General features: G+C 36.2%; 1 protein-coding gene across 1 annotated transcript in view; it reads right to left on the bottom strand.

Annotated features, from left to right (window-relative positions):
* LOC138715289 (acyl-coenzyme A oxidase 1-like) overlaps positions 1-21,573 on the bottom strand; it is a 93,883-nt gene that overhangs the window by 53,886 nt on the left and 18,424 nt on the right. Inside the window, exon 2 of the mRNA XM_069848046.1 lies at positions 621-777. Within this exon, the coding sequence (XP_069704147.1) occupies positions 621-777 (157 nt within the window). The remainder of the gene's footprint in view (positions 1-620; positions 778-21,573) is intronic.

Raw genomic sequence — 21,573 nt, 5'->3', positions numbered from 1 at the left:
CTGGTGTATGGCTAATAATAGGCCAAAGTATTCTATTCCACAACGAGTGTTTATAATGTGCGTCAGGAGATTATTTCAAGAAAATTTCCCTGATGATCACATTCCAAGTCGTAATGCAATTAATAAATTAGCAAATTTGGGGAAACGGGGAGTGTTCGAGATAAGAGGCGAATGTGACAACACACAGTGCTCACTGAAGAATTTCTCGATGACAACGAACATCGTCTAGAAAATTCCCCTAGAAAATCTGTTCAGCATCTTGCTCAACAAACGGAAATTTCCTATGGCTCTGTAAGAATGGCCACGAAATGTTTGGAATATGAAGGAAATCAGTTCCAACATCTTCTTGGGTGACATGGGTGATTACATGTCTTTTAAATGATTTTTTTTGTAATATTATTAGCCAATGCATCCAGTATTGAAGTTGTAGTTTGGTAAAGCATGGACTCTTGTTGTCTTGTTGCTGTACAGCCGTGAGCAGTCTACAGGATGCACGACCCATGCAGCGCCGCGCATAGCACAAGGAAACTCATAATCTGTTCACCCAGTAGTTAATACAGTATCATAGCAAGACCATAAATATTTCTTGAAGTAATAAATTATTGCTGTATATACTCAACCTAAAAGTAGAAAATTCATCTTCGCTCTTTTTCAGCTCCAGAAATTTCCTGTACAAAATACAGGTCTTACGAATGGTTTCTTCATACTTTTCCTTGTGACTTAAAAAGTCAATTGGAACGGGGTCCTTAAGATCTGGATCCGAAAAGAATTTGCTTTCTGAAAAAAGAAAGAAAATACAGGTCACAAAATGGAGATCAGTTAATAATTTTCTCACACACACAAGACACACGCATGAAAAGAGCTACATTATTTTGCAGGTTACTTGAGTGAGTCAAACACTCCTGCCATCTCTCGGCACTAGTCTGGCAAGCAGATTACCAGCTCTAGCAGATAACGTTCTCTCCACCTCACGACACTACAGTCTGATAAAGTGATAAGTGATCTTCCACGTAATTAGTGAAATATTTATTTAATGGAGAAAATCTTACCTGAATTTCAAAAAGTTTTTCCTCCGAATGTCTCTCATTACTTTCTACACATATGGTGCAGTAATGTACAAAGTTCATCCTCATTCCTCACTAACAAAGCATATTAGCAGTGTATAGCGGTTTGTTTTGTATCGAGAACAGAACCTATTATTATTATTATTATTATTATTATTATTATTATTATTATTATCATCATCATCTTGCTTTTATGTTAGAGATGTGAAGAGTATATTTGATTTATTTGTTCTATTATTAGGCAATGTTTAGCATGTCTGACTGTAAAACGAGCGGATCCGGGTTCAAATCCTGGCTGAGGGTTTCCCTAAGTTTCTCCTCAATCAATTGAAGCAGAATTGCTAGGTAATTTTCGGCATTGGATCTCGGATTTATTTCGCCATCATTTCTTTACATGTGCAGCATGATTTTCTATGAATTGGAACTAAATAGCGTTTCTTATCGACTTTTGTGTGCTGATTATGAAAATGTACTTAGTTTTTGCCCGTCACTTCAGAATATTCCACAATTCGCAATTTTATTTTTAGTTAAAGGACGTGGAACTGAATTTTCAAACTTTCACATTTCTTGATAGATTTTCTTAAACTTTTTACTGTCAATTAACAATATTAGCAATAATAATATTACCAAATTTTAATTTAATCGGACTAATAGTTATTAAGTCATTATTTTTTTTAATATTTTATATGCAAATAATTCCAATTAGTCAAATGTTCCATGGGCCATTGTTTTTAGATATAACATTAAATATAATATTTCTTTTGAATATGAATTACAGTCAAAGAAATACTTCTATACTGAGATATTTAGTATAACTGATTTTATTTAATTGTAATATTTTTAGGAGGGATTGTAGAACCTATCCCGGCTATGTTAATTTTACCTACCGGTACTTTAGATACACTTTTGTCAGAAACTATCGCACAGTTATGAAACCCTGCACATTTATAGTTTGGATCTTTCTGAATTTTTGTGTACTTTTAAAGTGAGTTCGTACAAAAATTAATATTTTAAATAATTTTTTGACAATTTTTTTGCTGCCATTTTAAAGTAATTTCATATACGTACTGTATCTCTCTGTAAGTTGTTAGGGTAATGTGGATATTAATTAAATATTTCATGTTCTCACCGTTGCCGCATGCCTGGCCTGTGTTTCACACTGGTAGAATTTTTCCATCCCTTAATAAGCAGCCACTCCCTGATTTTTGTGTCTAAAGTAAATGCACACGGATGTGCAGGTGCCTGTTCCTATCTCTGGTATATTTATGATTGTTTAAAGTGTTTTGCAGACAGTATGTCTGAGCTACTAAAATCTCGAAATGTCACGCACAGATGAAATAAAACATGTGTAATTGAGGACCGTTTTTGCAAAACTTGCTAACTGTAAAAACTAAATTTTATAGGAAACACAAAAAACTGAAATAACTGCAAGTTTTGCTATAGCTAACACATAGCAGAAAGCAAGTTTTGAAAAAACGATGACACTTTGACACACTACTGTGAAGGAAATAATAAGATTTTCCTAAGACGCCTTTAGCTTCATGTAGAGGCCTGTCTTATGTTAACTAATCCACCAAAATCTCAATTTTGAAAATTTTGCAGTTAGCAAGTTTTGCAAAAACGGTTCTCAATTGCAATTTGTAGCAGATTTTAGAAACTGTGCTTCTGCTTAAATTTAAAAAAATAATAATAAATTGTGGCGTGAGAATAGTTAGGCTCCGCCTGCTTTAGAATATGACGAATGGAATTGAAAGATTTCCGTTAAAATTATTTTTGTAAATTAGCTGGATAGCCAATCACAAGAATCCAATTTTTAAAGCAACACAACAATGACACCAGAAAGAATAATTTCCTTCAACAGCTGATCAGTCTCCAGATTTGTTTAGCACCTGCCAGTGAATGATAGTTGTATGTCGACGTGTTATTTATTTGATTCTATCGGCATGGGATCCAGATGTGTTCTGTTATATATGTGGCTGCTTTACAGTGGCAAAGCAAAGACAGAAAATTAATGCTTATGTAAGACATATGTATTTCGCATATTTTGGTATTAAACTAAGTATTAAAATAAGTGTTGGAGTCCGCATAAAGTATGTAGAATGTGCATAGAGGGATTAAGGCTGTGGAACAATGGAAAGAAAAAATCAATGCCATTTGGAATTCCTGTGGTGTGGAGAGAACCTAAAAACCACAGAGATGACTGCTACAATCTGTTCCATTAAAGTGAAAGGTTATACTGCAAAAAATAGAAAGGACATTATTTATCCAAACCTTCCCTTTGCCATTAGACCAGTGCCTCATGGTCCTGATGTTCCAGTACCATCACCACGAGACATAGTAAAATCCATATCTAGTAGTTCTGAACCTGATACCCAAGATATAGATGTGTACCAACCAGAAACTAGTGAAAAACCTAAACCCTTAACTCAAAGTGAGCTTGATGATATTGTAAGAAACTTATATTTGCCGAAAGATTCTGCAGAATATCCCAGTTCTAAGCTTAAAGCTAATAATTTGTTAGCTAAAGAAACCAGGTTTTCTTGGTATGGACACAGAGAAAAAGAATTATTGTTTTTTAAAGAAGAAAATAATCTTGTGTTTTGTTCTGATGTTTGTGAACTTATGAAATATTTTAACGTAACATACAGCCCTGAAGACTGGAGATTATTTATAGACTCTTCAAAAAGAAGTCTTAAAGGTGTTCTTTTACATAATAGAAATATTCATCCTTCCCTTCCCATAGCTCATTCAGTAGTTTTAAAAGAATCATATGACAATATAAAGATGGTAGGTACCGGTACTGCAGAAAGTGGAATATGAAAATCATAATGTGGTCGTTTGTGGTGATTTTAAAGTTATTGGGTCAATGAAGTGGTTTTACAAAATATCCGTTTTTTGTGTGAATGGGACAGCAGATATAGGACTTCCCATTGAGAGAGGAAGGAATGGCCTAAGAGACAAACATTTACACCAGGAATGAAGAACATTATTCTGGAATCATTACTTGATCCCACCAAAGTTTTGTTGCCACCCTTACATATTAAATTAGGTCTTATGAAGCAGTTTGTGAGAACTCTGGATAAAAATAGACCGTGTTTTAAATACCTGTGTGATAAATTTCCCTCACTCAGTCAAGTCTGGAATTTTTGTAGGCCCCCAGATACGTAAATCAATGTTAGACAATTATTTTGACGCTGTTATGTGTGATTTAGAAAAGAATGCTGGGATAGCTTCAAAATGGTTGTAAATAACTTCATAGGCAATTATAATGATCCCAGTTACAAAGAAATGATTGAAACTATGTTGAATAACTTCAGAATCTTGGCTGCAATATGAGTACTAAAGTTCATTTTCTACATTCGCACCTCAATTATTTTCCCGAGGTCTTAGGTGCTTTTAGTGAAGAACATGGTGAAAGGTTTCATCAGGACATCAAAAACATGGAAACTAGATACCAAGGAAAGTGGAGTGTGAGTATGATAGCCGATTACTGCTGGATGCTTACGAGACACAATTCTTCAGAAACACCTTCCAGGAAGTCGAGGAAACGGAAATTTCAAATGAAGTGAGATGCACATAAATGATCAAGGTACGGTTGCATGAGTGTAAATATTATGTTACTAGCTTTGTTATTCTGTTAATAGTTCTAATTTTGTCACAAACTCTGATTTGCATGTACTTAACAAACATAAACGCGATATATTTGCCTGTAAAAATGTTGTTTTTAGATATTTTGGTTTTTTGTGATTTGTGAAAAATTCTGATGTGATGGGACTATTTGGAGGTCAGTTTCGAATTCAGCACAAAAACTGTTAAGAATCAGTTATCAGATCAAAATCATCGGATAAAAAGTATTAAAATGCAGCATGGTGATTATCATTACAATAGTCTGGGTTAAGTTCAAGGTGCATGTGCTGTATATACAAGAGTGCGACCGTTCGGTGACAAATATCATTCACAGAATAGAGAATGTGATAAGCACAATAAGCCTCAGGCTACGATGTAAGCCTTCTGAGCCCTTCTTCACAAAAGAGAGAAAAAATTAGACTTACGAAACATTTCTACTACAATGTATTTGCTATTTATTTAGTGACTAGAGTGACAAAACATTTCAAGGTGAATCAGTTATAAACGACATTTATCTAATATTCATTCAGGAACTAAAATTAAGGAAACACCTTAAAAATAACATTAAATTAATGATTCCATATCAGTAACAGGCCTATATACCGGTACCTTCTCATTATACATTTTACAAACTACAGTACCGGTAACCTACTTAACAAAACTGCAATTTTACGTAAGCTTTCACCTAACGAATTATAGGCTACGCAACAGGTGTCTAACATACGGTATGACTTCTCAAATTCATATAAGTTTTAATCAGATTTACAATTATGGCAGCATGACGATTTCCATGCAAATAAATAAAAATGCTTAAGTATATTATTTCCTTTGTGAGCGAGTCAAACTTGATACTTGGATTTATCTAAATGGAAGTCTACTGTATTCAAAACTATTCATTATACCATATTTCGACGATTCATTAAGAATTTCTCCAGTGCAAGTTGTGTGTTTATGCTTAAGTTATTGCTTCTTCCTGACATGAAAGGGAAAGAAGAAATGAGACAGTGGAAGTAAGCGTAGCTTGGAGATGAGATATGAAATATTTTTTAACCATGTAATTTAATTTTGAGGCACACAGTAGCGTCGTGGTTAAATGTAGCGCTGCAAGCCAGAAGATCGTGGGTTCAATCCCCGATTAGGTTATGATATTGATATTCATTTGTCAGCCAACTTTACAATTCATAGTTATGGTGGACCTTTACATTTCTCCTTTTCGATCCACAATCACTAATATATCACTCTTTTATGTTAATAATGGGTTGGTGCATAAGTTCGTAGCGTTTTTGTTTCGCGTATAGGTTGTCATTTTTTATTTGAAGTTCAATTGTTATGCTTGAGTTTACGTATTTAAGTTTTCATTTTTGCAGATAATGAGTGGCACCGTGGATGCTAGAAAATGGAGTGTCAAGTGGAGAAAGTGGAACATTTCCGACATATTCTTCTTTTTGAATTCAATAGATGGGCGAAAGCAGCGGAAACGGCCAGAAACATTAGTACCGTGTATGGGGACAATGCTATTGGAGAGAGCACGGCAAGAAAATGGTTTTCTCGTTTTAAGGAGAGTCATTTTGACATTAGTGACACTCCACATTCAGGAAGACCTTCGGGGTTTGATGAAGACCGTTTAAACACATTAATCCACAATGATCCACGTCAGTGTGCCCGAGAACTGGCAAATGTGATGAACTGTGACCATTCCACCATCGTGCGACATTTTGATGAGACTCCATGATAACGTCTGTTCGCACTCTACTAACCTGACACAAAACCGTTGCTTACGAGATTACACAAGCTGGCGCATAGCACGATCGAGAGTAGGTCTCTGTGAGTCATGACAATTTCTGCCGCTAGGTTCGCCTCGCTGCCCTAAGAAATGATGAATAGTACCATTACAAAGCATTGTGTATCGTGAAAATAGTTCGATTAATTGTGCATTACTGATTGAGTACTAATATTATAAATATGCCAAGCATATTACAGTGTTATTTGAAGTTTGTTCAGCTATCTTTATAGCTTGCTTTTTAAATTACATATTGTCTGTCTTAGTTTTCCAATAAGCTGATTTTGTTTCCGAATTGTCCTAGTAATTTTTTTACGTTGTAATGTAATGGCTTTGGGAATTTTTTTACTTTCAATTGAGCACTGTGTGGCTATAGTTTTTTATGTGCTTCATAGATTTCTTCAATTGAAACATTTGCTTCATTGAAAGCTGATGTACTATGTTCAACATTGGGTTTATTTTTCTTAGCAGGATGGATGTTATTCACCACTTCTGTTATCCTTCTTTTGTTGCGTCTACTTATGTTTGAAACATTTTGTTTATGTTTTGGAAAATCATCAAAGACGGATGGTACCACATTAGGAAGCAAACGTTTTAATGTTGTGCTAATGCTAAAATCAGCTTCTTTGAAATGTCTCCTGCAGACACGCGATTTCTTGTTTGGCGCCCAAAGTGTCCTTGGTTTGTCCCCTTCGCGAGAAATGGCTTTCTTAGTCCTTCATCTTGTGGAAAACAATGAAACGAAAAATCACATTCTTTATTTTGGTTCGATTTGCACAATGGCACACAGAGTAAACCATTTTAATCACACAAATTACAGGCTAACTTCCTAATTTAATAAATGCTAATTCAAAATATATTTACACGCACTAAAATACTACAGCGTTTACTATTACTATGCTCAATAGATTAATCAGTAGGCCTATAGAAATGTTTTCACCACTGCAAGAAAAAATCGCGCAATAATTATACTTCTCAGTTATTGTGACGTTCGTATTTTTTTTTAAAAAGAGAGGGAAAAGTTAGGCCTTCTTGCAAATGCTTAATTATGAATTCAAGGAAATTAAAGATAATGCAGTACCTTAATTAGTTGCAATATCTTATTTAATAACAATATTAATAATATTAGGTGAAAAGGGTAGGCTATTGTGCGTATATGTAAGATGTCAAGTTAATTTATTTCCGGAAATGTTTGGTGTATGAACTGAAGTACAGAGCAGACAGTCCCTCAGTTTATATGTAATATGTTTTAATATCAAGAATGACAGCCTTTTATTGTAATATAATTGAGGAATAGAAGTTTGGAAATTACGTCTATTGTCCATAAAATATTGTACGAAGCATTTAATAAGCAATGGTGAGTCCTTTAAATGTCCCAAATGTCAATGTCATTTAAGTGTTCTGCTATGAATATTTAGGGCAGAACAGTGCTCCGAGCGGCGGAATTGGCATTACGAGGGAACCACTTCAGACTCGTTTTTCAAGCGCTATGCGCCAGCTTGTGTAATCTCGTAAGCAACGCACAAAACACTATCCAGGAGTTGGGTTGGGAAGCCTTCCGCACCCACCTTATTATAACCTTCAAGGAATTTCCTTTTCAGATGAAAATGCGCTCCGAACACGGCTTGAGACTTCTTTTAACTCAAAATCACGCGATTTCTACAGGCATGGAATCCAAAAACTACTCCAGCGTTGGCAGACTGTTGTAAATAGTGAAGGAGAATATAATTATTGTTGATGATTAACTTCTCTCTTATTTGTATTTGATGTGTTTAATAAACTTATGAAAAATCGCTATGTAATTATGCACCAACTCAATATATTCATTTGCCAAGTATTTCCTAATTATTTCCTACTCTTCTGTTTTAACCGAATTGCTATCTATCCTTTCTGTTCTCTCTCATGTCTAGACTGTCTCCCTTCCATTTCTCACTTTTCTATTAGGCTAAATACTGTATATTCCTTTCCTTATTTATTTGCATTATTTTTTATTCTCTATTATCAAATCTACCTACTTTTAATCGTCATTTTCCAGCTATTTTCCCATAAATTATTTATTTACATTTAAATTTTCCCTACTGTACACTATTTACATCACTGAGTAGAGTAACGGCCAGGATTCCTGACCGTGAAACGAGTGGGTCCGGATTTGAATCCTGGTTGGAACAAGTTACCTGGTTCAGTTTTTTCCGGGGTTTTCCCTCAACCCATTAAGAGCAAAAGCAGCTGAAAAAGTGTCGTAAAATAACCAATTAAAAACACTTACATCACTTATTATTTCCCTACTATTCTTTCCTCTATTTACTATATACTTATCTCTTTAGCTTTGTTCCAACTCCTAAATTGCCTCTTTCCATATACTTATATCTAGAATACTCCTGCAGTCATAGTACCTCTGATGTTACTCCTATCCACAACATTGATTCATATGAATTAACCAGTTCACTTAATCACACTTCTAATTTCTCTCTCTTCCACTTTTCATTTGTTCAAAATATTCTTTCACTTTTATTGTCTTTAATTCATTGTTTCTATGTCTATCTTACTACACTTACACTTTCTTCTGCCACTTGACACTCTCTTCTCTATTCTTGTTCTATCACTTATGCTACCCCTAACTTTCCTGCACTCACTTTTTAGCACTCTTCTTCCTCTAATTCCATTCGCCTTACTATTCTGTCCTCTATGTTACTACTCTCTTTTAAAAACTCTGAAACGCCCTATCTATTCTGTCCTCACAATCGCTAATACTGTATCTGGTAGCTGCTTCGTTCCTTTGTTCGTTCTTATCATGTCTTCACTTTAATTTCTTCCGTTTGTCTCGTCTATGCTCCTGACCTCAGACACTTCCAGCCACAGATTCTTCCAGCTGTTTCCATAATCCTTCGTTAGTAGTATCCGCTATCTGACTCACGCTTTGTTTTCTTTCTTGGTTTATTCTGGTCAGCTGTTTTGTTCCGGTAGCCGGGTTACAGGTATAGTCGGAGCAAGAGGATTAACATATTTCCATATACATATATATTTCCATATATATATATATATATATATATATATATATATATATATATATATATAACAGATTATATTTCCATTTCGTACAATATTCTGGTCACGAGACATAATCATATACTTTGTCTTTTCGGGATTTACCACCAAACCTATCGCTTTATTTGCTTCAAGTAAAATTTCCGTGTTTTCCCTAATCGTTTGTGGAGTTTTTCCTAACATATCCACGTCATCCGCATAGACAAAAAGCTGATGTAACCCGTTCAATTCCAAACCCTCTCTGTTATCCTGAACTTTCCTAATGGCATATTCTAGAGCGAAGTTAAAAAGTAAAGGTGATAGTGCATCTCCTTGCTTTAGCCCGCAGTGAATTGGAAAAGCATCAGATGGAAACTGTCCTATACGGACTCTGCTGTAAGTTTCATTGAGACACATTTTAATTAATCGAACAAGTTTCTTGGGAATACCAAAGACACGTATAGACTACTGTAGTATTTGTTTCGTTTTTGGAGGTGACTGTCCAGAGTGCACAAATACTCGGGCGTGCATGTTTACTCTTATGTCCTACCCATTCCACTGCGACAGAGATAACAGCCGATCTTGCAAGCGGTGAGAACTCGCTCTCCAGATTGCATTAAGAAAATCCATCTGCCAAAATCCCTGGCGCGACCTATACCGCTGTTGAAATTTAGCGTCGTCTGCATTTCTTTCTTTCTAGCAGTGGCGCTTCCTCCATGGAACAGAGGGAACAGGCTGTTCCCTTCCTCCCTGCCCCCTTAACTGAGATTGTGAGATATACTTCGTTCTAAAGGATAGGCTACTTGCAGTTTTCGAAAAGCGAAAACAGCTATCGTTAGCAGGCTAAGTGAAGTGAAAACGACTCGAGCCCTTCTCGTCTGCTGTGCGTGATGATGTGAGTGGGAGTCTCAAGCAATGTTTTCTCCGAAGCAGGCTCGAGCGGACACGAACTTACCCGAGTATCGCTGGAAGCTGTCGAGTTACCTCTTCCCTCGCAAAGTATTGAAAAGTGTGGAATATACTGTTTCATCAAGCTAGTTTATTTATATAGTGATAATTCGGAAAACAATCAAATTCGAAGAGCTTTTCGTGCGACATAATATTGTGTGCGAAATTATACAATAGTTCTTAAAAAATCCGTACGATTTACGCATTCACGGCCTAAGTTAAATCTGACGAAATAATGCCAATGGAACAGGTGACTCCAGCCTGTTCCAACTTCAACGAGACGGAACGGAGCGCGAGCGCACTGAATCACTGATGCGAACCAAGACAGCGAGTGTTGTGTTATCGATCAGCTGAAGTCGAAAGCGTTTAGTTCGATCAAGTTTGCTGAGAAAAGCGCGGTTATTTTGAATGGAAAACCTACTCCTCTCCTTGCAGAACTTAAAATTAAAACAAAATCTTATACAAGACATTTTCTAAGTAGTTACTATAATTCTGTGAAATGGTTAACTATGTGCTCGTCAAGCGGTAAATTGTAGGTTTAATTTAGGTTTATTTATTTTTGGTGACCGGTATTATATATTTAGGCCTAATAATAATATCAATATAATATCATTAATTTGTTTTATATTAACATATTCTTTTTCTGATTAAGTTGTAAATGAAGTAAAAAAAAAAGGAATTGGTAATGTTGCTAAATCGTAATAAAGATTATTATTATTATTATTATTATTATTATTATTATTATTATTATTATTGTTGTTGTTTCTGACCTGTTCCCCATCGAGAAATAGCACCGCGCGCCACTGCTTTCTAGCATGCTGCCTTCCCTCCGCTGACCTACGCAGGTTCTGGCTGATACAGTATGAACAGTAGGGCTAATCAGGCAGTTTAACTCACTTGACGGTATGTGTGAATGGAAGAACAATTTATTGTTTGTATACATCTGAAGTCTGATTAGTGTAATATGTAACTAGTCAGTGATTTATACAATGGATTTTTATTTATTTTTTTTTTGTTTTACGACGCTTTATCAACTGCTGTAGTTCCTAGTGTCTGAGTGAGATGAAGGTAATAATGATGAGTTCAGGATCCAGCGCCGAAAGTTACCCAGCAGTTGCTCTTAATGGATTGAGGGAAAACTCCGGGAAGAATCTCAACCAGGCAACTTCTCCCAACCAGGATTTGAAGCCGGGCCCACTTGTTTCGCGATCAGATGTGCTAACCGTTACTCCACAGCGGTGGACTATGCAATGGAGCGGGAAAGGAACTGACCATGGCCACTCTATCCTATTATATCCTGACTTAGTTGTCTCATGAGTGATGCCTTACTGGTGTCACTTATGAGGTTCAAACTTGTCTTCAGATGACTAAACAACAATAATTCATAAGTACTTATCTTCGAGTTCGAGACACATGTCAGAATGAAAGCTAAATGGCACTCTGCACGTCCATAGTATGATTGTGCGCCAAGTAAAGCGATGTTAAAATGAGTAGTGCGACTAAGACTGAACACCACATTTATTGAAGCAAACGTTTTATACATTACATCCTGTTAATTTACAGTATGTGATTAAGTCTGCTTTCAGGAGACGTCTTATGCGCAGACATGTTTATGTGAAATGTACAACAATAGCAATGAATCAAAGGAAGCAGTTAACCTCAACAATTGAACAAAATGCATTCTCTGAAAGATTAATTATACCCGTCCGGTGTGTTATTTTTGTGACAACTATTCATAAATTTGAGCCCTCTTTGTGATAATCGTTCATAAATAAAATTTGAATGTATTGTTCCAGCAATTTATGAGACAACCACACTATCATACACTTGTTTAGACTATAAATTATGTATGTTTCTGTACATTCATAATTATTCATTCTGTTATCTAATGAAATATTTGGTTTCAGATAAAACTGGTGATAAAAATCTTTACTGTCGACAATAATAAAATTGTTCATTTATATGGAAAAGCATCACATTTGCAAACGGAACAAAATATGCATTGTTAGTTTTGCCACCTCTATTTTGAAAATACTTATAAAAATTGTCTGATAAGGCATGTGTGCCATTTCGGAGAGAGGACATCGTCGACCTAGTAATTTTAGTCGGTTATTTAACGACGCTGAATCAACTATTAGATTTTAGCGTCGATGAAATTGGTCATAGCGAGATAGTGTTTGGCGAGATAAGGCCGAGGATTCGTCACTGACTTACTCGTACTACGAATAATAGGCATACCGTTATTAAAGGAATGTATAAATGGCGTATAGGATTAGACTTACAGACGTATACGTTTATCGTCTGCTTACTTCTAAAACTTCGTTAAGTCCAATTTTTTCCGGGTGCTGAAGTCGGTGTAATTTTCAAAATACGTCTGTTAATAACACCCCGTAATTCTACAAATATTTATATTTTTATAAATAAAAAATGCATAACAGTTCACTGGGGTATAAAAAGGATGAGAAGTTATTTTGTTCTCCTGTATACAGTAATTTCCTAAAACGCAGTTACGAGGTTTTAGAAGTAAGTCGACGATATGCAGTACATTAACACCCATTCATTCATTTGTTGCAGGAACAGAACGTGTCATACAGCATACCTTACGTACTGTAAGTTCAATCTTCTTTTTTGCCCGATCGGCACAGATAAATTTACTCAAGACATGCTATTTATTGTCCGTCCAAGTGGTTATGTCGCAGGGTCGTAGAAAGGGGTGAAATCAAGTGACAGATATTTGATGAGGCCTTTTTATTTAAATTATTTTAAATAGTTGTATAATATTACGTAGCCACTAGCCTTTACAGAGGGGCCAGCAGAAATAGTGGGTGGGACTTGGGATGCGACGTAAGCAAACGGACTCACAGTACCTGTGCGAAAATACCTATGATTCAATAAATGAATGCTCTTTCTTTACTGGAAAATACGACCATATTTCTCACTCACTCAGCACTGTTTACTATGATCTTAGGACGACTTTGACTGCATATGCGGTCTTGGTTTGTGCGCATTCTAAAACTCAGGTACAATAAAAATTTAAGTAAAAATAAGATGATGTCTCTGTAAAAACAGTTCCGGAACTATGGAATTATTCCGTAGCTGCGTCTCGTAGACCAGCCGTGGAGTGCTCGCTTAATGATCCGAAGGTTCTGAGTTCGGGCCTTGTTCAAATTTTCATTTTATTTTTTAATCGTTCTTTAGCGATATAAATAACATTCAAATTATCATTTATATTTTGTTATCGTTTTATATCGATATAAATAATATTCAAGTTATTTATATTTTGTTATTGTTCTTTTAGCGATATAAATAATATTCACGTTATAATTATTTGTATTCTGTTATCGTTCTTTAGCGATATAAATAATATTCAAGTCATAATTTGTATTCTGTTATTGTTCTTTAACGATATAAACAATATTCACGTTATTTATATTGTTATCGTTCTTTAGCGATATAAATAATATTCAAGTTGTCATTTATATTCTGTTTTCGTTCTTTAGCGTTATAAATAATATTCAATCTATTTATATTCTGTTATTGTATTTTCGCGATATAAATAATCTTAATTTTTGTAAGTAATTATTATAATATAAATAACCATTTTCTTTGTAAAATAGGTTATTTTATTTAAATAATTAATTATATATTATATAATATCTTATATTAATTAAACAAACCGATATTTATCATTTATATTCTGTTACCGTTCTTTAGCGATATAAATAATATTCAAGTTATAATTTATATTCAGTTATCGTTCTTTAGCGATATAAATAACATAAATTTAATATTAGCTTTGGAACAATACAGTCTGTTGCATAATACTGGTGTTAGTTTTTTTTCTTTTTGTATTATTACATTATACAGGGACATCATTTTATTTTTACTAACATTTCTAATATTAACCAGACTATACTTTTGGATTAAAGATTGGGAACCGGAAACACCGTTTGCTATCCCCTTCCACGACTGGAGTTCTATGATACAGGCGTAAAATACTAGGTATAGGAGGGAAGAAAAATAGTTCATCCATTTATGTAAACTAGGAAATATCGGGATTTTCAGTTTGATAATTTTTATTAGGTTTTTGTTTAATCAAAATACAGTACTGTATTAACAATAAGTGTTTTTGCTCACGAACTGAGCTATCCATTCGGACGTAGGGGAGACTGTATAGTTATTGACACTGTTACAGTTATCGACACTTTTCCATTCTTGTGTGCATAATAAGGTTCCTACTGCAAAGAGAAAGAAGGTACTTTCATTATCTGATGGTACATTTCAATCCTAAAACAACACTGGTAATTCGTTTTAAATAGTTGGTTGCATTGTCGAATAATTCTCAACTTTCATAGGGCGTGTAAAAATGAGTGCATATTTTAAATATTTTCTTAAGCATTTACATTTATTCTTTGTGTGCCTGCGTACGTATTAGTATCAGGTAAGACATAATTTCAATTAGTATTACGATAATGAAACTACCTAATATATTAAAACTATTTCTACCACTTTTATTAACTATATTGTGATGATTTATTCTCAGTGGCAATAACTAGAACCTTATATCTATTAAACTCAGTCACTGACACCCTATGTCAACAATTGTATTTTTGAGAAATTTATTTACAGCTAGAATTTTAACGGACTTTTATAGATATTGCCATAATGAAACCATAATACGGTTTTTAGAAGTGCTAATTTCACTTCTTACAGTTATTGTCACTGGGTGTCAGTAACTGTGTGTTTTGTGTCAACAACTATCTTATTCTTATTCACGCCTAGGCCTAATATGAATAAACAAAAACATCGGTACTCTTCTGAAGCATTGGAGACTGCTACAGACGCTGTGGATGTGCATAAAACTCATCTCACATATCAGTTGAGTGAACTCTGTTCTGAATTAAAAATAATTCTGATTGCTCTGTACCCAAATTCTACGAGATTCATACAGCCAGCAGATGTATCTGCTTTCTTTCCCCTTAAGTGTGGGTGGAAGTCTGCTGTGTTGGAATGGCGAAGGGCACACCCATCACAAGCATTGACAAAGGAATTCTTTGCTGCAATCCTGGAAAAAGTGGTGAAGACACAAATAAAGGCTGAAACATTGCAGAAAGGTTTCAGAGCTTGTGATCTATATCCTTGGGATAGCAATGCTATAGATTATTCAACATGTTTGGGTGACAGCCATAAAATAAAAGCCAAATGAAATTATTTACCTAGTAGATATACCAATGAACAGAGAACATCCAACTCTGTTCTCACATACAACAGATTCAAGGAAATTATTGGTCAAAATTTTCTTTCAAAATTTGAGTCTGTAGACAGAAAGAACAAGATCTATACTTGGGAGAATGAAGAGTCTAAAATGATGTTTACAATATGGATGGAACTAGTATCTTCCCATGAAAGTCCGACTGAAATGTTGGAAACACAATTACCAGCAGAGAATGATGGGAACAAAGAAAGAGATTTGACTCAAGAGGAAGATAATGTTTCTGTACTCGAAGAGGAAAAGTACATCTCAGATGCAAATCAATCACTAGGTGAATCAAAATCAATTCAAAGATGTGTAAATGATAACCCGGTTTTGGTTGATAATAGTCTACCAACACAAAATAACCAGGGTAAATCACCACTGTCAGATATTCTTGTATGGTCAAAGACCCCTAAGAGGAAGGGGAAAAGAAATATTGAAAGAATGCCTTTTGTACTGACTTCAGATAAATGGCAAGAGTTACACACTGAGGAAGAAAAGAAGAAGCTTACATTAGAAAAAGAGAAATTGGAAAGGAAGAGGAAAAGAGAAGAGAAGAAAAGAAAGAAGAAAAAACAAAAAGAAATAAGTAAAGCAGTCCGAAAAAGAGAACAAAGGTTTACAGAAACAAAACGTAAAGAAGACTGTAACTGAAAATCGGGTAGAAGAAAGTAAAAGTAATAAGCTAAAATAGAATGAAATTCTAAAGAAAAAAAATGAAACTGCGAATCAGGTACAAGAAAAAACAAAGGTAGTCAGGAGACAACTTTTCTCTGATGAAGCTACAACGAAATTTCAGAATTTGACATAGCAAAATAATATTGTATTCAATATTTCAGAGAAAAAAACAAAGGCCCACTTTAGATGGACTATGTTTTAAATGTGCAGCAAATGTAAAGAATTATGGAAGAAAGTGTGACCTGTGAAAAATTGTTTCATGACAAATGTTTCTCAAATCTCCCTTCAACATCAAATTCCGACAGTAGTATTCACTATTATGACCATTGTAAAACATTTATGGATGACATTCTACATGATCGTACGTAGGATTCCATGTTCATTTCTCATAACCAGTTGTTGACCTTTATGTGGATAGACTACATAATTTATTATGTGTAATGTAGTCTAAATATCCTTCATTTCATTTTGTGTAAAAGTGGACTTAAAAACAGCTAGGCTAGGTCAGAATGTAAATAAAATACTTTTGTGTCAACAGCTGTATCAAAGGTGTCAAGATCTATCTAATAAGTGTCAATAATTATACTTTTTTAAATTTTTTTATTTATTAATCAATTAGTGACCATTAAAGTGTATTTGAAAATATCTGACTCACCCAAGATAACATAGGAGTTCTTTAGAACTAGTAACAAAATGTAAAACACCTTAGTTACTGAAAATAAAGAGTTGCAGGAGACAAATGTAAAGAAAAGTGCTTAATGTGTCAATAACTATACAGTCTACCCTATTCATTATGCAATGTATATTATTCTATCTATAGCACATTAGCGTACAATATAGAGAATGAAGTTCAGTTCTTTTGTGCATATTATCGCACTATAGACTACTGTACCTAATTCCAATTATCAGTTTCGGCCTTTGTACTAGTAACTCATGTTCAAATAATTATGTACCTACTCTATAAAAGAGTACCTTACGTACTATAAATTCAATCTTCACTTCTGCCCAATCCGAAAAGTAAAATTACTCAGACATGCTATCTACTGTCCGTTCAAGTGGTTATGTAGCAGGGTCGTAGAAAGGGGGGAACTCACGTGACAGTTAATTACTTAACGAGGCCCTTTAATTTAAGTTATTTTAAACAGTTGTATAATATTACGTAGACGTTCAATTCTTAACAGAAATTAATATTTTCAGAAAAGAGCTAAGACAGCCCAGCCACTAGTCTTTACAGAGGGGCGAACAGAAGCGAGTGGGGGAAACCGGGATGCAATGCAGGCAAATGGACGACAGTACCTGTGCGAAAATATGATTCAATATTGAAAGCTCTTTCGCCACTGAAAAATGCGAACATATTTCTGGAACGTATTATACTCACTAACTCAGTACTGCTTACTATGACCGCATACCCGGCCTTGGTTCTGTGTGGAGAACGGTTGGAAGTTTACTAGTAGAGGGGGTGGGAGTGAAGTACATTAAAAAATTCAAGTACAATAAAAATTGAAGTAAAAATAAAATGATTTCCCTGTACTACGAGGCGCATCCAGAAAGTAAGTTTCCCGATTTTTCCCCCTTGAAAGTAAACGTAATTAGCCGTGTCAATTGCGCATGCGTAACAGATCTATGACGTATCAATCATATGCCAGCCGGACAGGTCCCGCCTGGTGCCAGTAGCGTGGCAGCAGTGGTCCGAAATGGAAGCTCTTATTCCTTCTCCTGCCGCCTGCGAGGTTCGGTCGGTGATAAAGTTCTTTAATGCACAGAGCATTGCGCCAATTGAAATTCATCGGCAGCTCTGTCAGGTCTATGGGCCGAACATCGTGAGTAAGCAGATGGTGCGTCGCTGGTGTAGGCAGTTTTCCGAAGGTCGTCAAAGTGTCCATGATGAAGAGCGCAGTGGGCGAGCGTCCCTCATCAATGATGATCGTGTTGAGCTGGTGCGGCAGTGCATCATGGAAAACCGTCGCTTCACGATTACGAAGCGGAGCAGCCATTTTCCGCAGATATCGCGATCCTTGTTGCATGAGATTGTCACTAAGCACTTGCTGTTCAAAAAAGTGTGTGCCAGGTGAGTGCCGAAAAACCTGACACCCGAACACAAAATGCAACGTTTAGGAGCAGCACTGACATTTCTGCAACGGTATCACGATGACGGCGACGAGTTCCTCGACAGGATCGTCACGGGCGACGAGACTTGGAATTCGCACTTCACCCCGGAAACCAAGCAGCAGTCAATGCATTTGCGGCATAGTGGATCTCCGGTCAGGACGAAACGGAAAGTGATGTGCACGGTGTTCTGGGACAGGAAGGGCATTCTGCTCATTGATTTCTTTCCAAGAGGTGAAACAGTGAACGCTGACCGTTACTGTGAAACACTGCGAAAATTGCGACGTGCCATTCAAAACAAGAGGCGTGGAATGCTTACTGGAGGTGTTGTGCTCCTCCATGACAATGCTCGTCCACATACGGCTCGGTGCACAGCAGCTGTTTTGACGGAATTTGGCTGGGAATTGTTTGATCATCCATCCTACAGTCCTGATCTTGCTCCCAGCTATTTTTCACGTTATCTTGCACCTCAAGAAATTCCTGTCCTCCGGTGAGCGTTTTGGCAACGACGGAGAGCTGAAGACGTCTGTCACACGCTGGTTCCATTCACAGCCGGCAGAGTTCTACGACAGAGGGATACAAAAGTTGATCCCACGATACGACAAGTGTCTCAATTCTGATGGTGGCTATGTTGAAAAATAGTTGAAACATTGCTGTACCTGTTGCCAATAAATGTTTTCCTGAAAGTGTGTGTTCTTTAAAAAAAGTAGGGAAACTTACTTTCTGGATGCGCCTCATATCTTGAAACACAATAAAATGCAAAGGAGTGACGAGAAATTGAACCTGAGATGTTGACATCTAAAGTCCGACGTTCTTCCGACTGAGCTACGAGAGCACAAGTACAGAAACATTTGCGGAAAAATTGGCCCAATCCCCCTCCAAGATTTTCTGATGATTTGTAGAAGCTAGCCCAGGATGCGGGGGGGCAAAGGCTAATTGGGATTTCCCGGTCTCTGATCGCTACAAAAATCCTGATAGAACTAATATTTAACCCTTGCGGTGAATTTCGGTGAAGTCCGGTCAAATCCACTCTCATCTCCACGCTTGGGCCCCCTGGGATCTAGTAAGATGTGAAAGAGACGGTGGTTTGCGGAAAGCAACGGGAAGTTACCGCATTTATCCTTCCCAAGAAAAACTGCAGCAAACATGAGCAAAGGAAGCTTTTAACAGAAAAAGGAGCATCTTCTGCGGACCTCTGGAAAAAGAACTAAGAAAGAGACTAATGAAGTGCTTTGTGTGGAGTGTGGCATTGTATGGGGAAGAAACATGGACATTAGGACGAAATGAATAGAAACATTTGAAATGTGGATGTGGAGAAGAACGGAGCGCGTGAAAAGGACAGACAGAATAAGAAATGAAGTTGTGAGAAAAAGTGGGTGAAGAAAGAATGATGCTGAAACTGATTAGAAAGAGAAAAAGGAATTGGGTGGGTCACTGGTTGAGAAGAATAATTGACGACATTAAGATATGTGGATCATTTGCGGAGACTAAGAAGAAGGCAGAAAACAGGAAAGATTGGAGAATGCTGGGTTTGCAGTGAAAGACCTGCCCATGGGCAGAACACTTATGTATGTTCAGGATGCCTGGAATGTCGTGTCTGAGAACAGTCGCTATTTGCAAAGACTAATCGATTCCATGCCCACTCAACTGCAAGATGTGATCGAGATATGGGGAAGATAGACTAAATATTGAATCGTGGCTTATTGTTTTGTTTTTTGAACGCTTAATTGTTTGAATGTTCTATGGCAGACCCCAGTAAGTTTGTTTTGTTTCTGCCACGAAATATTTTTTTGTTGAGAATAACGTTTTTTCTTTCCATTTGCAGCCATAATGTCATAATAAATAATGATAAAGTCATGGCATAATACATTCATGAACGCGATGTTAATTGCTAAAATAATCATAAGAGAGACAGGAGAAATTACATATATATATATATCTTCTCTCTCTCTTAAAAACAAAACAAAAAAGAACATAAAAAGCACTAGTTTGTGGTCGAACGCAGGACCTCACGAATACCAGGCCGGAACGCTACCATTACGCTATAAAGCAACACACATAATACTTTAATTATAGCTGTAGATATCAGGTAACGTAGTCCAACAACTAGAGTCGGGCAAACAGCCTCTTACTCCCGCTCGTTCTCGTAGGCGAGACTAGCTGGCCGATAACGCCAGTTCCGAGAATCGTATTCTCGAGATTGGCACTCTCGGGAACGAGGAATACCGGGTCCCGGCCTGTTATCGCATGGCCGACTTATGTTATGAAATGCGTACACTGACTGCCGGCTTAATTGCCGCTCATCACTGCAATTCGTGACTCTTTCTGAAATATGAATGTTCATGAAGTAATTTAAGAAGGCACAGCAGTGCGGTATGCAATAATACAGCATATTATGATTGTCGACATTCTTACAGAAGTCACACTATTTTAATGAACTATTTATTGCCTTTCTGGAGAAGCAAAATAATGCAGCACTTTCAGTCGTTACCTAATCCTAAGCTAGTCTAAAACAATAACAAGTTATGGTTGGAGCTATGATATACTTTCTTGCTATAAGCATTTTGTTGACATTCCATATTTAATCATTCGATAGTGCTTTGTATGCGCTATAGTAATGGATATCACACGACTGTATTATTATTATATTGCGCGTTCACATCTGGACGTTTCGTTGTTATGCAAGGGCATCTTCATCAGCATGGGTAATTATTGCGCTGTGTAAGGACGAAATAAAATAATACTTATTTATATTATTATAAAGGACCAAAGACTCTGACAAAAGATATTTTTGTTTCCCAACTGATAAAATGCTGAATGTGAAATGGAAACACGTTTGCAAGGGGAAGGACAGAATTACGAAATAGAGTAGATCCTTTCACAAATTGATCATAATTACTTACAAATGCGTTTTAAGGAACCCGGAGGTTCATTGCCGCTCTCACATAAGCCGGCCATCGGTCTCTATCCTGAGCAAGATTAATTCAGTCTCTACCATCATATCCATTTTTATGTTATCTTTCCATCTACGTCTATCCCTCTCCAAACGTCCTTTCCCTCCGGCCATCCAACTAAACTCTATATCCATTTCT

This window comes from Periplaneta americana, chromosome 15 (genome assembly GCF_040183065.1).
Source record: "Periplaneta americana isolate PAMFEO1 chromosome 15, P.americana_PAMFEO1_priV1, whole genome shotgun sequence".
Taxonomy (NCBI): Eukaryota; Metazoa; Arthropoda; class Insecta; order Blattodea; family Blattidae; genus Periplaneta; species Periplaneta americana.
The sequence above is the reverse complement of the archived record's forward strand: the minus strand, read 5'-3'. Positions and strand labels throughout refer to the sequence as shown.